This window comes from Eucalyptus grandis, chromosome 4 (genome assembly GCF_016545825.1).
Source record: "Eucalyptus grandis isolate ANBG69807.140 chromosome 4, ASM1654582v1, whole genome shotgun sequence".
Lineage (NCBI taxonomy): Eukaryota > Viridiplantae > Streptophyta > Magnoliopsida > Myrtales > Myrtaceae > Eucalyptus > Eucalyptus grandis.
In genome coordinates, this window is record NC_052615.1 from 22,757,248 (window position 1) to 22,772,128 (window position 14,881).

At 36.6% G+C, this 14,881-nt stretch overlaps 1 protein-coding gene and 1 pseudogene across 1 annotated transcript; both read right to left on the reverse strand.

The window, feature by feature from the left end:
• Positions 1-501: 501 nt before the first annotated feature.
• On the reverse strand, positions 502-10,074 carry LOC104441285 (protein TRI1). The gene is made up of 3 exons (XM_010054360.3): positions 9,952-10,074; positions 2,631-2,915; positions 502-970 (listed from the first exon to the last, which is right to left on the reverse strand). Exons 1-3 carry the CDS (start codon positions 10,072-10,074, stop codon positions 845-847), a joined length of 534 nt encoding a protein of 177 aa, XP_010052662.2. The 3' UTR covers positions 502-844.
• Positions 10,075-10,431: 357 nt separating this feature from the next.
• Positions 10,432-13,193, reverse strand: LOC104442829 (annotated as a pseudogene).
• Positions 13,194-14,881: the final 1,688 nt, after the last annotated feature.

Below are 14,881 nucleotides of genomic sequence, written 5' to 3' on the forward strand. Positions count from 1 at the left end.
GCGGCTTTAGATGTGATTTTACATAATTGCTGGTTTTTGGGGCCAATCCCGACGAGCCGAGACGCTATCAGCCCGCACGGCAGATGTTCTGGTTAATATTTGCATTCTTCAATTTACCCTGTTACAAGAACAGGGGATGCTCAAAATTTTGCCAACAGTGAATTTAATGAAAAACTACATTTGCCCAGGTAGAACACATTCATTTGATGCATTCTTAAAAATGTCATTTAGGTTTTTAGAACACTGGATTCTATTCTATAACTAGTTAGGCAATCCACGATTTGTGTTCATCTGGTCAAGGACAGACCGCAACTCACAGAGTCAGGGCAAGTCTCTACTCTATACCTTCATCTTTTCACGATGATTATTCCACTAAAAGACATTGAACATCATCAGATTAACATTTCATGGGTTGAGCTTACAAAAAAATCATCTTCAACGGTGACGAGGATAGCTTATATTAAAAATGCACTGCAAATCCAGTGTGGTGTGCAATAAATGTTGAGTTGGAGATTTGCACTTTCAGTTTTCGAATTTCTGCAGAAACGAGCCACGATGAAACTCATGGCGACAAAGCAGCCCTAACATGGAGCGAACTCCAAAATAATCGACCACATGAGGGGTTAAAAAGTGATTGCATAAAAGTACCTAACAATTCATTTCCTAAGACATCTTACAAAGCCCATCAAAGTTCGAAATCGAGTCCAAAGATCACAACCAGAGGTAGCCACAACAGTCAGAGACAACACCTGAAAAGTCATCCACATTCAAAATAGGTTGCTGCACCATGGACAGTATTAATCCAAAGACGAGATACGTGAAGATGTGGTACTCCAGAGCAGCTTCAGCTGGTCTTCACAAAATGACGGGACAGCAGCTTACCAATCTCCAGGAATCCGACTTTCTCTCTCCCCTCGAATAAGGTCTTCAGCCTCTCATCACAATTAATCTCTCGCTTATTAATGCTATCCTGCACGAAAGCCATACATTTCTCTTAGAAGAACATGTAAGAAAAGAAAAATACCATAGTGTTCTAGATATGTAAAGCAGTGTGTTCAATGCTTGTCCAGGTCCACTTCAATAAGAAGGTAAAACAATTGACATGGCAACACAGCTACAGGCAAAGCTTCATAGATTTGCCCTTTTCTAAAAGAACAATAGCGTGAGGGACACAAAGGAAAAGTGCAGTCCTACATCAGTCAAAATAAGCATCATAAAGTAGAAGATTATGATCACGACAAAGCCAAATTCTCCAACATCTGTCCTCAATAAGACCTTTCCCTCTCATGTTTGTTTCACCCAAAAGAAATGCAGGAAAAATTTGCACCTCTCCTAAGTACAAGCCTTACTTGTTATATATAATCATATTCAACAGATTGAGTTGCAAGAGGAAGATGGATAGAGTATTAGGACTGATGTTCTAGAAGCAATCTATTGTCAGAGAGAGATGAATTACTGAAGCCACAAGGTTTCGGGCTTTGGCCTGCGCAGAATCAAATGCTGGCTGACAGAACAATGATACATATGTGAACAGCACTGTATACGTCTCATTTCTCTTATCAGCGACCTCTAAAAGCATAGAGCTCATCTCTGTAAGTACTTCCCATGGATAGAAGCCATAACATTTGCAAAAGTAACAGATCCAGCTAAATTGACTGTGTATCAATCTGTATCTTTGGCTATCAATTACCCAACTATCTTCTTAAGATGATCCCATAAGCACCATATCATAGTGCTCCCCAACTAGTTCGACGATGTCCTCAATCTAGATTTTTGTTTCTTCCTCAGGTAAATAAAAATCACGTCATCTATGATCTATCAAGTCAATTCCTCAATTAGAGAGAAATTTATGGCACATGGAAGCCATACAAATTTTATTTTCAACCATTAAGACAACAAAGCCATCTTGTAATCACTATTGGGAGCTAAGAACAAATTTACATTTTACATCTCAATATCAGAGAAAAACAAAGAATATGCTTTTGCATGCCATATTTCTCATGCACAACATAATTTGCAAGTAATATTGAATACTAACATACAGATCTGCAATGGGCCGCCATTACAGGAATAAATCCAGACATTGGAGTCTACTGAGCCAAGTAAACCCCTCCAGTTTTCACAAAGACAACAGACCACAATCAACAAACAAAGAATTTATAACACTATAAGTGCTTAAAATCAGCTATGAAACCCAAACCTCTGCTAACAAAAGACCTGGATTACTCTATTACGCAGAGCCAAAACTTCAGCATTCACTACATGAAACGCACTCTGCAAAAACTCGACATGCTCTCCGACAAATGCTTCAACAACTTACTTTGAGTTGCCTCATTCCCACAATCAAAAAATCACAGCCGGCTCAGTAGTTAGAAACGGCGTAAAAACGAACATCCTTATGGTTCAACGCGTTCTTGCATCAAAGTATCTCCACTCCATTTTCACCGTACCACATTGCTTGCACCTTACTTCTCAAAACAAAGCACCAAATACATTCAACCCAAAATTCCCCATCCACACACCACTGAAGAACCCTAACGAAACTGAGACGAAAAACAGCAACAAAAAAAGTGGGGGGGACAACCACGCCCCCATTTCTCCGGGGAGGGAAGCGTCATTCGAGCTCGTACCTGGAGGCCCTCCTTCTTGATGTAGGCCCAAATCTGCTTGACGGCCTCGACGCGGGAGGCCTCGCCGGCGTTGAGGAACCGAGCGAGCGCCGGCGAGACGGGGGTCACCTTCTGTATCCCCGACGGCCGGCTGGGCGCCTTCGGCACGGCCGCGGCGGCCGCCTTCGGCTTCGCCTTGGCCGCGGCCTTGGAGGCCTTCGCGGGAGCAGCGGAGGGACGGCGGCGGCCGCGGCGGAGGAAGCGGACTTCGCGGGGGCCAGCAGCGCCCGGCAGCCCCGGAAAACCCTAGAAGCGGTGGAACGACGAGGAGGAGAACGACATCGCTAGGGGCTTAAGGGTTCCTCCTCGGCTTCTCTCTCTGCGGGTTTGAGGACGAGGAAGATGGTCGCTTCGTCGCCGTAGTGACTCCAAAGCACTGTAGAGAGAGAACGAAAGAAGAAGAGAGAGAGAGAGAAAGACGGAGGGAAGTGGAGGAGACGGAGGAGGGCTTTTGGGTTTTTTTTGGACACGCAGCGGAGGGAGGCGATCGCACGTGAGATTCCCACGCTTCTCTCCCCAATTTGCAGTTTGGGGAACGCTGGCTAGTTTTTCAAATTTTTTCAAGGCACAGACACCAAAAAAAAAAAAAAATTGGAACCAATTTATCCAAATAATACATTTTACCTTTACCAAAAAAAAAAAAAAACCAAAAAAAGAAAACCACTTATGATTACCCATCTCGCAGTGGACGAGATGGTTCACGTCTCACCCCTCAATCGGCACAAACTTCTCACCCCCCATTACGCGACTCACCTGCGGCCCGTGGGAGGTAGATCCCTATAAGTCACCCTGGGTTTACGTCGCCAACTACTTGTTGTACAGCGATTCCTAGATCAAAAAAAAAAAAAAAAAAAAACACCACTCATGGTTACTAAACTTTAATTTACTATACGATATCATTTTAGACTTTTAAAAAACCATTTAATATAATACTTAAATTTTTAATTTATTCAATATAGTCCCACAACTATTTCTAAATGTTGGATGTCGTCCTTCAGTATCATTTACAAGTTTTAATAATTACTGCTCAAATTTTAAATTATATTTTCCATTTCAATTGAACACATAAATTAACAAAAATTAATTATGACATATTTTATCATCATTTTTTTTTTTGACCTTTATGGTCTTTATAAATGTTAAAATAGTTACATTTGAGTCTATTGTAGCTTCTATTCTATATCGTTGAAACCTTATTGTAACTTCTAAACAATTATCTCGTGCTCTTTTTAATTTAATAGCAATTACTTCTCATGGAGATGTATAGGGCCACCTATATTTCACTATTGTGACATGAATTTCTATGTAAGATATCTATAACAATACAAGTAAACAAATTTTAACTCATAATCATTATACAACAAAATTCAATTTTACAAACTTGGGGAAAAGTTTTTGGAGGAACAATGAAAGAGGAAAACTAACAACCAACTATTGACCACAAAATTTTCAAAAAATAAGGAAGAGATATGTGAATATTCTCATTTTGATGATATGTCAAGGGAATTCTATGCATTTTTGAGAAAGAAAATATTGCAAAATTAGTAAAAATACAAATCAATATAGCATACTTTTGCAACAAATTCAACAATTCTTTTTGTTACGTTGTCATGGTTGACGGACCATCAATCAACTCTTGCCAAAACAAAAGAGAGACATCAAATTGTTAATAAAAGGAAAAAGAAAATTTCTATAAAAAGAAAATTTGAAATATATAAAATTGGAAGATGATCCTAGAGAAATCACCTCAATTCTCTATAACCAAAAATAAGCAAATGGAGAAAAGAGAAGAAACAATTTTAGTACCTAAGAATGAGAAATTTATCAAAAAATTACCAAATCTTTTTTTTTTTTTTTTCGGTCATATTTTATTCATACTCTAATTCTTAGACTTTTATTTTGCATCAGTGCAAAGTGTAGGAGTTGAAAACTACGCTTGAAATTAAATCGTCTCCAACTCAATCCTCCGAGAAAGTGGAGATTCAAACTCTCCATCTCTCCCTTCCCATATGAAAAAGTTGGCCATTGAGGTAGACCCCAATGACTTAAATTTATTACACTTATACTAATTTAGTCATTAACATTTTAATTTGATAAATTTAGTTCTAAACATTTTGATAATTTGTCAATTTAATAATTTGTCGATTTAGCATTTTTTTTTATTTGAAGGCAATGATATAATTTTTTAAAACTTTTATTTTTATTTTATTTGAAATTTTTTATCATTTTTTCTTTTTTATAAAAAAAAAATTGTAAAGGCTAGCAAGAGCCGCCAACCACCCGTCGAGGCTCTGTGACCCCCACCACTTATTGGGTAAGGGCTGGCAAGCGCGCCCTCACACATAGTTGGCAAAGGTCGCAAGCCCTTGCCTAGTAGCTAGCGGCGTTCGTTGGGCCATGACTGATGGCTTGTAGAAATTGCTAATTGTTGCATCTAAAAAAGAAAAGGAAAGGAAAAACTTAAAAAATTTCAAAAATTTGTCATTGGGTGCTAGCTGTATCACGTAGGATAATTAGCATCTGTGTCATCTAGGGGTGTGCAAAAGAACCAAAAATCGCTCAGAACTAGAACAGACTAGACTAGAACCAATGGTTCTCATGGGATCGATCCTGTTCTTGGTTCCAATTTAGTGGAACTACTGAGTACTAGTCTAGTTCCCAGCTCTAGACATTGGACCAATATACATATATTTAAAATAAATAAAAGATCCATCACAATTACTTAATTATTTTGAAGTATTTCAACTAAATATATATGTAAATATATGTATATTTATAGTTATTAGATATTATTGACTAATTTTGTTTGCTAGTATGTAATAGGATTAACTCCTCATTTTTTTCATTGTAATAATCCATTTACTTGTTTTCTCAACCAAAACAAATAAATGAACAAAAATGAAGGAAAGAACCAATTAGAGATGCCTATAAATGTTATGGTGCTTTATCATCATGATACGAAATTAAGAGCTTACGACTCATTTTAAGAGCACAATTAGTCTCTCCTTAGTCATCTGCATGATTAAATTAGATTGAATTAAAAAGAAATCAAGCAACTAATATTTTAACTTATGTGGAGGTTAGGACTTTTAACATAGAGTTTAACTCTCCACATGTTCCTGATGTCGGAAAACCCTATGAGAACTATATCATGACCTTTGAAGAAATTAAATTTCTAGTTAATGAGCATTGTCTATTCATTCCATCCTATGGTTTTCCATTATTAATCAAAATCAATGGTTTGCAATTCAATCCAAATATGAGGATGAACAAGTTTTCATGCTCTAAAATAGAAACTAGGTTCAACATAATATTAATTGATAAATGTAATTTTGTAGGGATTGGGAACCAATTCCATAGACCCATCCGGGAATCGGACCGGACCAACGGTCTAGTTCCTAAGTGGATCCATACAACTAACGGGCGGTTCTCAATTCTAATGTCTTAGAACTAGTCCTTAGTGGGCAGTTCCCAATTCCTAGGTAAGAACCACCCACCCAAACCATACTTACCCTTAGTGTTATCAATTTTTAGCAAAAATTGGTCAAATAAACTGAATTGGCAAATTGTTAAAAGGTTTAAAATTAAATTGATCAAATTGAAAGGTTTAAGATTGAATTTGCTCAAATACATCTAGTTTAATATCTTTTTTTGGTAATTTTTCTTCCTAAGAACATGGACAAATAGCTTGTTCACAAAAAAAAAAAAAAAAAAAAAAAAAATTTGTTCACCTTTTTAATGCCACTAATGAAGGAAAGCTATCAGGAGATGGGAATTTACACTCTTACTTTATGCCTTTTTTGTTTTTGATTGATTCAAATTAATTTACGTGCTTGAAATATCGTATGTGCTATAATTCAATAAATATTGCAATTTTATGTCTCATGTTTTCTTTTAATAATGAACCTATATAAGTGGTTCACCTACGGTTTACAAAGAAAAACTTCACATAAATTGTAGCGGAGAATTTTGTTGATATGAACATAATGTTGTTATAATTTTCTCTATATTTTTCTTACGAAATTTCACATCGACACCAAAATTTAGAGTAATATAAAAAACATAATCTAAGACTATATTCTCTAGCAGGGATTTGATAAATGACCGTCCGTCACATGGGTGTAAAATTATAATCATTACACTATTCTAAATTTCGGTGTAGACGTGAATTTTTCACAAGAGAAATAATATACATAAATTATAACAAAACAAATATTCACACCACTCATATTATAGATTAAGATTTATCTAAAGTGAATCCGAAGCCTCTTATGGAGGCTTTGGCCTCCGAAAAAAAGAAGTATGAGACATAAAATTACGACATTTATTGAATTACTACAAGTGCTTTGTAAGCACTAAGAAGTAAGGAGCATGAGAGCATAAATAAGAAAAAATCCATTTCTCAAGACTCTTCACCTTCGTGTTATCGACGGGCATGGAAAAGGCAAGCAAAATCCATTTACTCCTCTCTATTTGTAGAGAGTTAGGGGTGACTATCCATATTTTTCAGTTTCCTTTTTCATGGAAACTCCCTTTTCTTGATAGTATCCATAGAATATGTATCGTTTGCTTTGGCAAGAGTTGATAAATATCTCAAATCCATGACAATGTATCGTAAAGAGAATCGTCGTATATCTCGCATAGATAATTAATACTCAATTTTTATTTTTAAAGAAATTCAGAATACTTCTTTGCTTGAGAATGAATAGCTAGAGTTTCCTTGATTTATTTTTAAAATAAGCATATATAATTTCTTTCTTTTCTTGTGAAAATTTGTTTGCCCTTAATATATAAGGTTAATACTATGAAAAATTATAAACCAATACACATGTGATAAATTTATCCTACATTGATTTTTGGACTACCGAAATCCCCAAACTGGTACATATGTAATAAATTTTTTACCGTCAAATTGCTAAGTTGGTGACACGTGATAGTTGACGAGTGCACAACTTTTAGGGTTTTATTCTCAATTTTGTGCCAATTAATGGTTTTTTCCGGTATTAATATAATTTAACGAAAACTAATGGATGACAAATTTGTTACAAATATACTAGTTTTGGGTTTTGGTGGTCAAAAAATTAGTTTTGGGTAAATTTATCACAAGTGTAACAATTTGGAATTTTTGGTAATAAAAAAATTAATTTAAGGTAGATATGTCACAAGTATACTAATTTTGAAGTTTTTATAGGATTAACCTAATATATATTGCATGATTCATGCTTTAAGTTATTTTTCTCCGTATTTGTAAAATTTAATGTCGTATCATCATTATTGCTTAATATGTTTTGAACTTAAGTTACTAACTTAATATGTTATGTAGACAAGTCTGTCACAATAGTGAAATATTAGGAGCTCTTCACTTTAACATCTCTACGAGAAAAACTGGTATTAAACTGAAAGGAGCATGAGATATTATTTAAAAGTCACAATAAGATTTCCATAAAAAAAAAAAAAAAAAATCTTAAAATGTGGTGCAGACTATGTGGTAACTGTAAAATAATGTTGTGTATAGTTTTATCAGTTGAACGAAAAAAAAGAAAAGAAGGGCAATTGAAGGTATAAAACAAATCACCGCCAATATATGATTTAAAATACTTTTAGGGTGTTAATGAACTCTATAAGATATATTATATGATGATCGGCACGGTTCTTGATTGCTTTACAAATTTCATCAGAGAAGAAACTCCCATGAGTATTAATAAAACCTTGGTTATCATTAGCTAATGTAGCCATAGTTGATTAGATCGCAATCTAATATTTATTTATCTCCACTTTCTTGGCGAAGCTACATCTATGCACATATTTTTCTTCTATACTTTTGAAAACATAGGTAACTTGTTTGTTCACTTTCTATTCGTTTTTATCACTACATAGTAACGATCCATATGTAACATCTGTGCTAACTAAACTAACTTTTTATGAGAATTTCTTCAACACTCATTGAAATCCATAAAATGATAAAACTCTTTCAAAAACTTACTGTAACCAAATGATTCAAAGCTTATTGTCACCAATTTTATTGTGATTAATTTGTTAACATCTCGATTATTTTAAAATTTTAAAGTGACGCGCCCTTTAGTTTAATTTTTAGATATTAATATTCAAAGAATATATCATTAGATTATCTATATTGATGCATTTAATTATAGGAGTCATCACTAATTATGGATTTAGTCATATTTATTTGTTATGAAAATCATGGGAAATATCTTTCCTCGATAAACGATAGTAAATTGTGGTTTTTATATTTTCTAATTTATTTATTTTTTAATATAACCTATTTGCATAAACTTCATGCAACTATTTTAATGACCATGCAAGATCATTTATTCGCCAAGTGTGGACAACTATGTTATATATAGTTTTTTTAACAATTGTCTAACGTCATTTCCAATAGGGAAAATTCCGTATAAAAATCCAAAGTGCTCTTATTTTCTCAAATCAAAGCCTAAAGTGGACATTGCTTATAATAAGAGCCTAAAGTAACCATGTCAATCCCAAAAAAAGGCCTAGAGTGTTTATGATTGTTTCAAATAAATGTCCAACCTTGCCAGATGACAAAATATTCTAGCTAGTCAAGGATATTTTTATCCAAACATATGCTAAATTTAAATTAAATTAGATTGAAAATTAAACATAAATAAAAAAAATTAAAAAAAAAAAGGAAAAACACAGGCGGTGTGTTTTCCTTTTTTTTAAAGTGTTTTTCCTTTTTTAAAAGTTTTTATGAAAAGAAAATAAGAAAAAAAAAAAAAATTAAAATTTTAAAAGGTGAAATTGCCCTTCTTGGCCAATGAGTTCAGGCCATTTTTTGAGATTGGTATGGACACTTCATGCTCTTATTTAAAATAAGGTCCATTTCAAATCATTATTTGAAAAAATGATGATACTTTAAGCATTTATTTGAAATAAAATCCACTTCAGCTCTTTATTTAGAATTTTCCCTTTCTAATAACCCCACATAACTGGTTTCACGGCAGCACAAGTCTGGCTCTTCATGCCACCAGGTGCAGACAACTTCGGCCATTTGCCTAAGCTTTCTAGCTTACACCATACCCCGCTGACGAAATTAGTGAGGTATTTCATTGACCCGAGATTTTATTTTTATTTTTATGTCCGTATTTTATCCAAGCAAATGGTATGGCTTGAACAGATTAGGCGCAATGAAATAGAAACAATCTATCTGTCAAGCAAATGGTATGGCTTAAGTGGCTAGCGTTTCAGCGTCTCTTCTTTGCCATGCAGGAATGCAGGAAGCCACTTCGCACGGTTTAGGTACGCGCTTAAGATCATCACTATAGTCGACATAATAGAGCCCGAATCTTGTCGTGTGGCCATCTCCAAACTCGAAGCTGTCGAACAGAGACCAGTAAAAGTATCCCCTCACGCCGACTCCTTCCATGCACTAAACAATTATTCGAGCCATTTAGTATGGTCGAGTAAGGCTTCTTTGTCCATGCGTTTAGATAACACGAGAAGGATTAAGAAGGATTTAGGCACTCCTGGAGCACAATTAGAGTGGCAAAGACTAACATATAACTATATACAGGCAACTCGAATTTTCAAAAACATATTGTGAAGATTCATTTCTAAGTTAGCTTTGCTGTTGCTTTTCGGTGCAAGAAATTCCATTTTCTTTGTCAAACTAGGGGAAGACCACGTCGAAAGTCGAGTCTAATCAATACAGCATGATGCCACTTCATTGCTTGTTTGATTTGATAAAGATGCTGAAGGACAAACTCTACGCGGTGCTGATCTTTTAGCGCTTCCTGGGTTGGCCTGCCCTCGACCATCGCCTGGGTGACCCCTGCAGTTCGAGATACATTGCAGAACTAAGGCATTCTCTAGAAACAAGAAAGAAACATGGCGAGACATCGAACCGTTCTCGGTTATGTAGATCTTGTGACTCCCCGTATCTTTGCTTCACGTAGTTCAAAACTCTCTGTAGCCCAATCGGGTAAATGTAAATGAACGTGCTTCCTTCAGCCTGCAATTCCAGAAAGCGTATGCGCAAAGTGTTGTTTTGTAAACCACTGATAAAAGCAAAAAGTTCAACAGGAGTTGAAACTTTCCCAGGAAAATCGTGTATTTTCTTCTCTCTTCTTGCTTCTTCCTTTCGACTCACCTTTGGCCTATAAGAGCTCCATCTCCATCACCTGCAGACAGCCAAAACCGGAGTGAGTATGGAGAAGAAAAGAAAGCATCCTCGATAAAACTGAACTCCTTTCATCGATCTATCAAGTTTACCTCGAAGGTCTGCATGCAAGTCTAGACTGAAGCTTATCAGCTGTGCGTGTGGATCCACATTTCGGCTCTTTGCATACCTGGTCGTGTAGTAATTCAAGCCGAGGAAGTCAAATGACCCCTTAACCAAGTCCTCTTCTTCTTCGGTGAAATTCGGTAGCCTTTCCTTCAATATATGCCGCATTGTGCATGGATAGGATCCATACACCAGTGGATCCATAAACCTGTCATGTGTCCAGGAAACAGAATCGGTGGCAATGATTACACTGTCCCACGTTCATCGACCAATCGAAGTATCTTTATTTCTATATTGTGTTTAATTATTCCGCCTAATAGAAGTTGACAATACAAACAATCCCAAGTAGAAGTCTTGAGCTCTTTGGGCTGCTTGTTTATCTTCTAAAGATTCTGAATAAGGTTCAAAATATTGACCTACGAGGCATATGCCAATTTCTCCTCCTTGTTTAGCCTAGGAACAGAATTTCACAATCGAACAGACAACCATTGCAAACAACACAGAAGATAAAAGAGTTGATAGGCAGAACGTGACGATGATATCTAGAATGTAAATGACTTGTTTTTACTCACTTGAAACTTTTCCCTGTAAAGCTTTACAGCGGCAGCATGAGCAAGTATCAGGTTATGGCTCACAATGTAAGGCTCAGTGGACGAATTGCCTCCAGGACATGCACCAGGAGGATCTGAGCACCTCCTTGGCAGCCCGAACCCCGTGTCATAACCAAACATTGACACCATCAAAGGCTCGTTTATTGTGGTCCATTTCTTGACCCAATCTCCAAACGTTCTGAAACAAATTTCAGCATAGTCCCTGAAATCATCCCTGGATTATAAATGAAGAAGTATCAATGACTATATATGACATAAAAAGGCGACTGTTTACTGGAAAGGGTTAAGCTGCTCTCACAAATTTCCAGCTCAAGAGACCTCCGTACTTGTCTTCGAGCATTTGTGGCGGGTCAAAGTGGAGCAACATCACAAAAGGCGTTATGCCTGTACTAGAATACGAGTGAATGTCAGCTCTTAAACTCAGGAGAATTCTGGTCTAAGCTGTCCTAGGACACTGGGCATATGGGGAAAGTCATAGATGTTTATACATATAAGAAAGATCTTTCAAGTAAATGCACAGGTCAAGAGAAACAGAAGGCGAGCAAATCCTCACCATTGTCAATCAATTCGTCAATAGATTGTTGTAGTGAGCAATGCCTTTCTGGTTCACTCCATCACTTAAGGATCCACCTGCACATTCCGTTGCTTACATCATGCACAGAACTTGCTGATCAGTACTAGTGCATCAGATCAAGCTCAGTGTTTCAAGGAAAATGTTTCTCTTCTAGAATCTTCCTAGGAAAAAGGGGATGTAAATCTTCATGCAGAGAAGTTTTTGCAATGTAAGCGTTGAGAACATCTCTAGATTTTAAATGACTTACTTGGGACAATCCTGGTCCAGGAAATGGAAAATCGGTATGCATCCACTTTGAGTTCTTTTAGCAGCTTGACATCATTCTATATAGTAGCAAATGGATTGTATGTACATCTATAAACCACAACAGCATGAATAGGTTGGAAAATGTTAGGAATTCTCACATCTAACTACTGAAGCAGAAGGACAAAAAAATTCCTCCAAAGAAACGTGTCATGGGGGTCTCCATCTTACTTTATAACGTCTATATGCATCAACCGCTGTCTCTATGGTACTTCTGTCTGTGATCCTTTCTGAGCAGAGAAAGCAAAATCAGTTGTGGACAATTAGACCAGGATTGACTCATCGTTGACTCCTAGCGAATAGTTTCATCACAAACAATCAGCTATGCCGAAGAGCATAATATTGATAGAGGAACCTGAATATTTCTTAGCATGAACGTCCCAGACGCTCAGTCCTTTCCCATATTCTTTGGCCGACCCTTCTGTCTGCACCAGTCACATCAACATTCAGACGACGCTTAATACAGCAGCTAAATCCAACTCAACAGAATGCTAATAGGCTGTACCAGAAGCCGGCAGTCATTCACAATACTTCGCCATCAACAAGTTCTAGATGTAACAAGGTCAAGAAGTCCTAGAATCTCAAAATGTACTTCAAATGTTAAGTACCTGCAGGGCAGAAGTGCCAGCTCCGAATGGGAAGTCGCTGGGGAAGTCGGATCTCCTGATATTTAAGTCGCCACATGATGCACTGGAAACTTTCGCCTCCGCTACAGATGCAGACAGACCCTCGCTCGCTCGAGCCACTGCTGCCAACAAAATATGCCCAGTCATGAGATTATTTGTGAACAACAAAAGATATGTAAGCTGGTCAACATATACAACGTGAATTAACCACGAGAAAGATGCTCATCCATATGAAGGTGAAAGTTTTATTGGTGACCCATCTCTAATGACATCATCATTCAGCCAAAAAGAAAATTATTTCGGATGACTCTTTCTTGTCAGCAGCTTTCTGTTTAGCTGCAAAGGTCCTCGAGAAGAGAAGAAAATGAAACAAGAAACACGAACGGGCTTGACCAAGACCAAAAAGCAAAACAGCGTATAGAATCGGCATGGGACTCCGAGCAACGATAGTCCGCCGTCCGATTTCAGCGATGATCTCTACTCTTTCCTTCCCACTTTTTCTGATGTAATCTCCACCAGTTTAAACCGACTTAAGGGGTTACTAATTCATGTAAGTAACAAAAATGGCTTCGTGGAATACTGTAGATTGAAACCTAAACGTTTTTTTTCCTCCAAGTAAATGAAAGTAAGTTCTCAAGTAATGGCAACCGTTGCCGGTTGACATTATATTGCTAATTTCTAGGAACAACTAGGTCTAGGCTAGCTCTTAATTTCCTAAGCAAGTCAGAGATTTCTATGTTTAGTCCATTTGTGACGAGGGGAATGCCTGCATCTAATTAAAACTTCAGGAGAAGGAAGCACATCACCATTATCATTCTATCAAATGTCACGTGTATTGTTATGACCAAGAAATCCCCGAAGCCAAGCCTATTCCGGGAGTCTATCATGGTCAACGAACTACTGTGGAAAGTCACGTATCCCTTGGCCTGACATGGGGACAAATACCCTAGGATCGAATGCCCCGCCTCTTATCTTGCGATGATCCTTGCGACATTGACAACATAAGTTGGTCAGTCTGGCCAATCAATATGCAGTTGTGGCTATCCATGGAACCAATATCGTAATGACTTAATTTGCCATTAAATAATAGTATAGGCCTGTTCTATTATGAACGAGATCAATCGCATAATAAGTTGATACAAATGAATGTTTTGTAAATCTCATATGATCTATTTATTTAATATGATTGTGTCTAGCCCATTGAGACTTTCCATGTGGGAGTACTCGCATTCTCTCCCTCAACTGATAGGTAGGGCAAGTCAAGGTTTGATAACAACTCTGATATTTAGGGTTCCTCTTTCGTGACCGAGAAGGACCTCTAGTTTCTTTCTTCTTTATGAATTCACATAGTTCTTAATTTTTTCGTTATTTAATTAAGGTCCCGTAATTTCTATCAATCAAGAGATCTGAGAATCTTACTCTATAGTCGACCTCACGCATTTATCATTTTCATTAACAAGAAGAAAGAATCATTGAAAAAAAAAAACAATGTTTTATGAGTCAATTAGTCCAAATCTGCAAATAGGAGTCCTACATCGAGCCCAATTTTGAAATTCAAGGTACTTAATTGAACTGTTATCCGGTTGTTCACCAAGTACAAATTTCGTTGTTCACCAAGTACAAATTTCAGGCTCTTGTTATGGGATTACCTCCATTTTTTTGTTATGGAAATTTTTACGCCGTAATTTTGGCTCTTGTTATTTTCACCTCTCAAAAAGTTTTGGACATACCACAAAATTTAAGTAGTCCAAAATAGCCATCACTGAGAATGATAAAATTGATGAAAGAGGCAAAATACTCCTATAGTATAGATTTATCAATTAATGATTTTTATC

Excerpts from the sequence above, each read along its gene's own strand:
- LOC104441285 (XM_010054360.3), bottom strand. The coding sequence starts at position 10,074 with ATGGAAGGAGTCGGCGTGAGGGGATACTTTTACTGGTCTCTGTTCGAC. Across the intron at positions 2,916-9,951 it reads ATAGTGATGATCTTAAGCGC|GGTTTTCCGGGGCTGCCGGG; the intron begins GTACCTAAACCG and ends CACCGCTTCTAG. Across the intron at positions 971-2,630 it reads TCAAGAAGGAGGGCCTCCAG|GATAGCATTAATAAGCGAGA; the intron begins GTACGAGCTCGA and ends GCTTTCGTGCAG.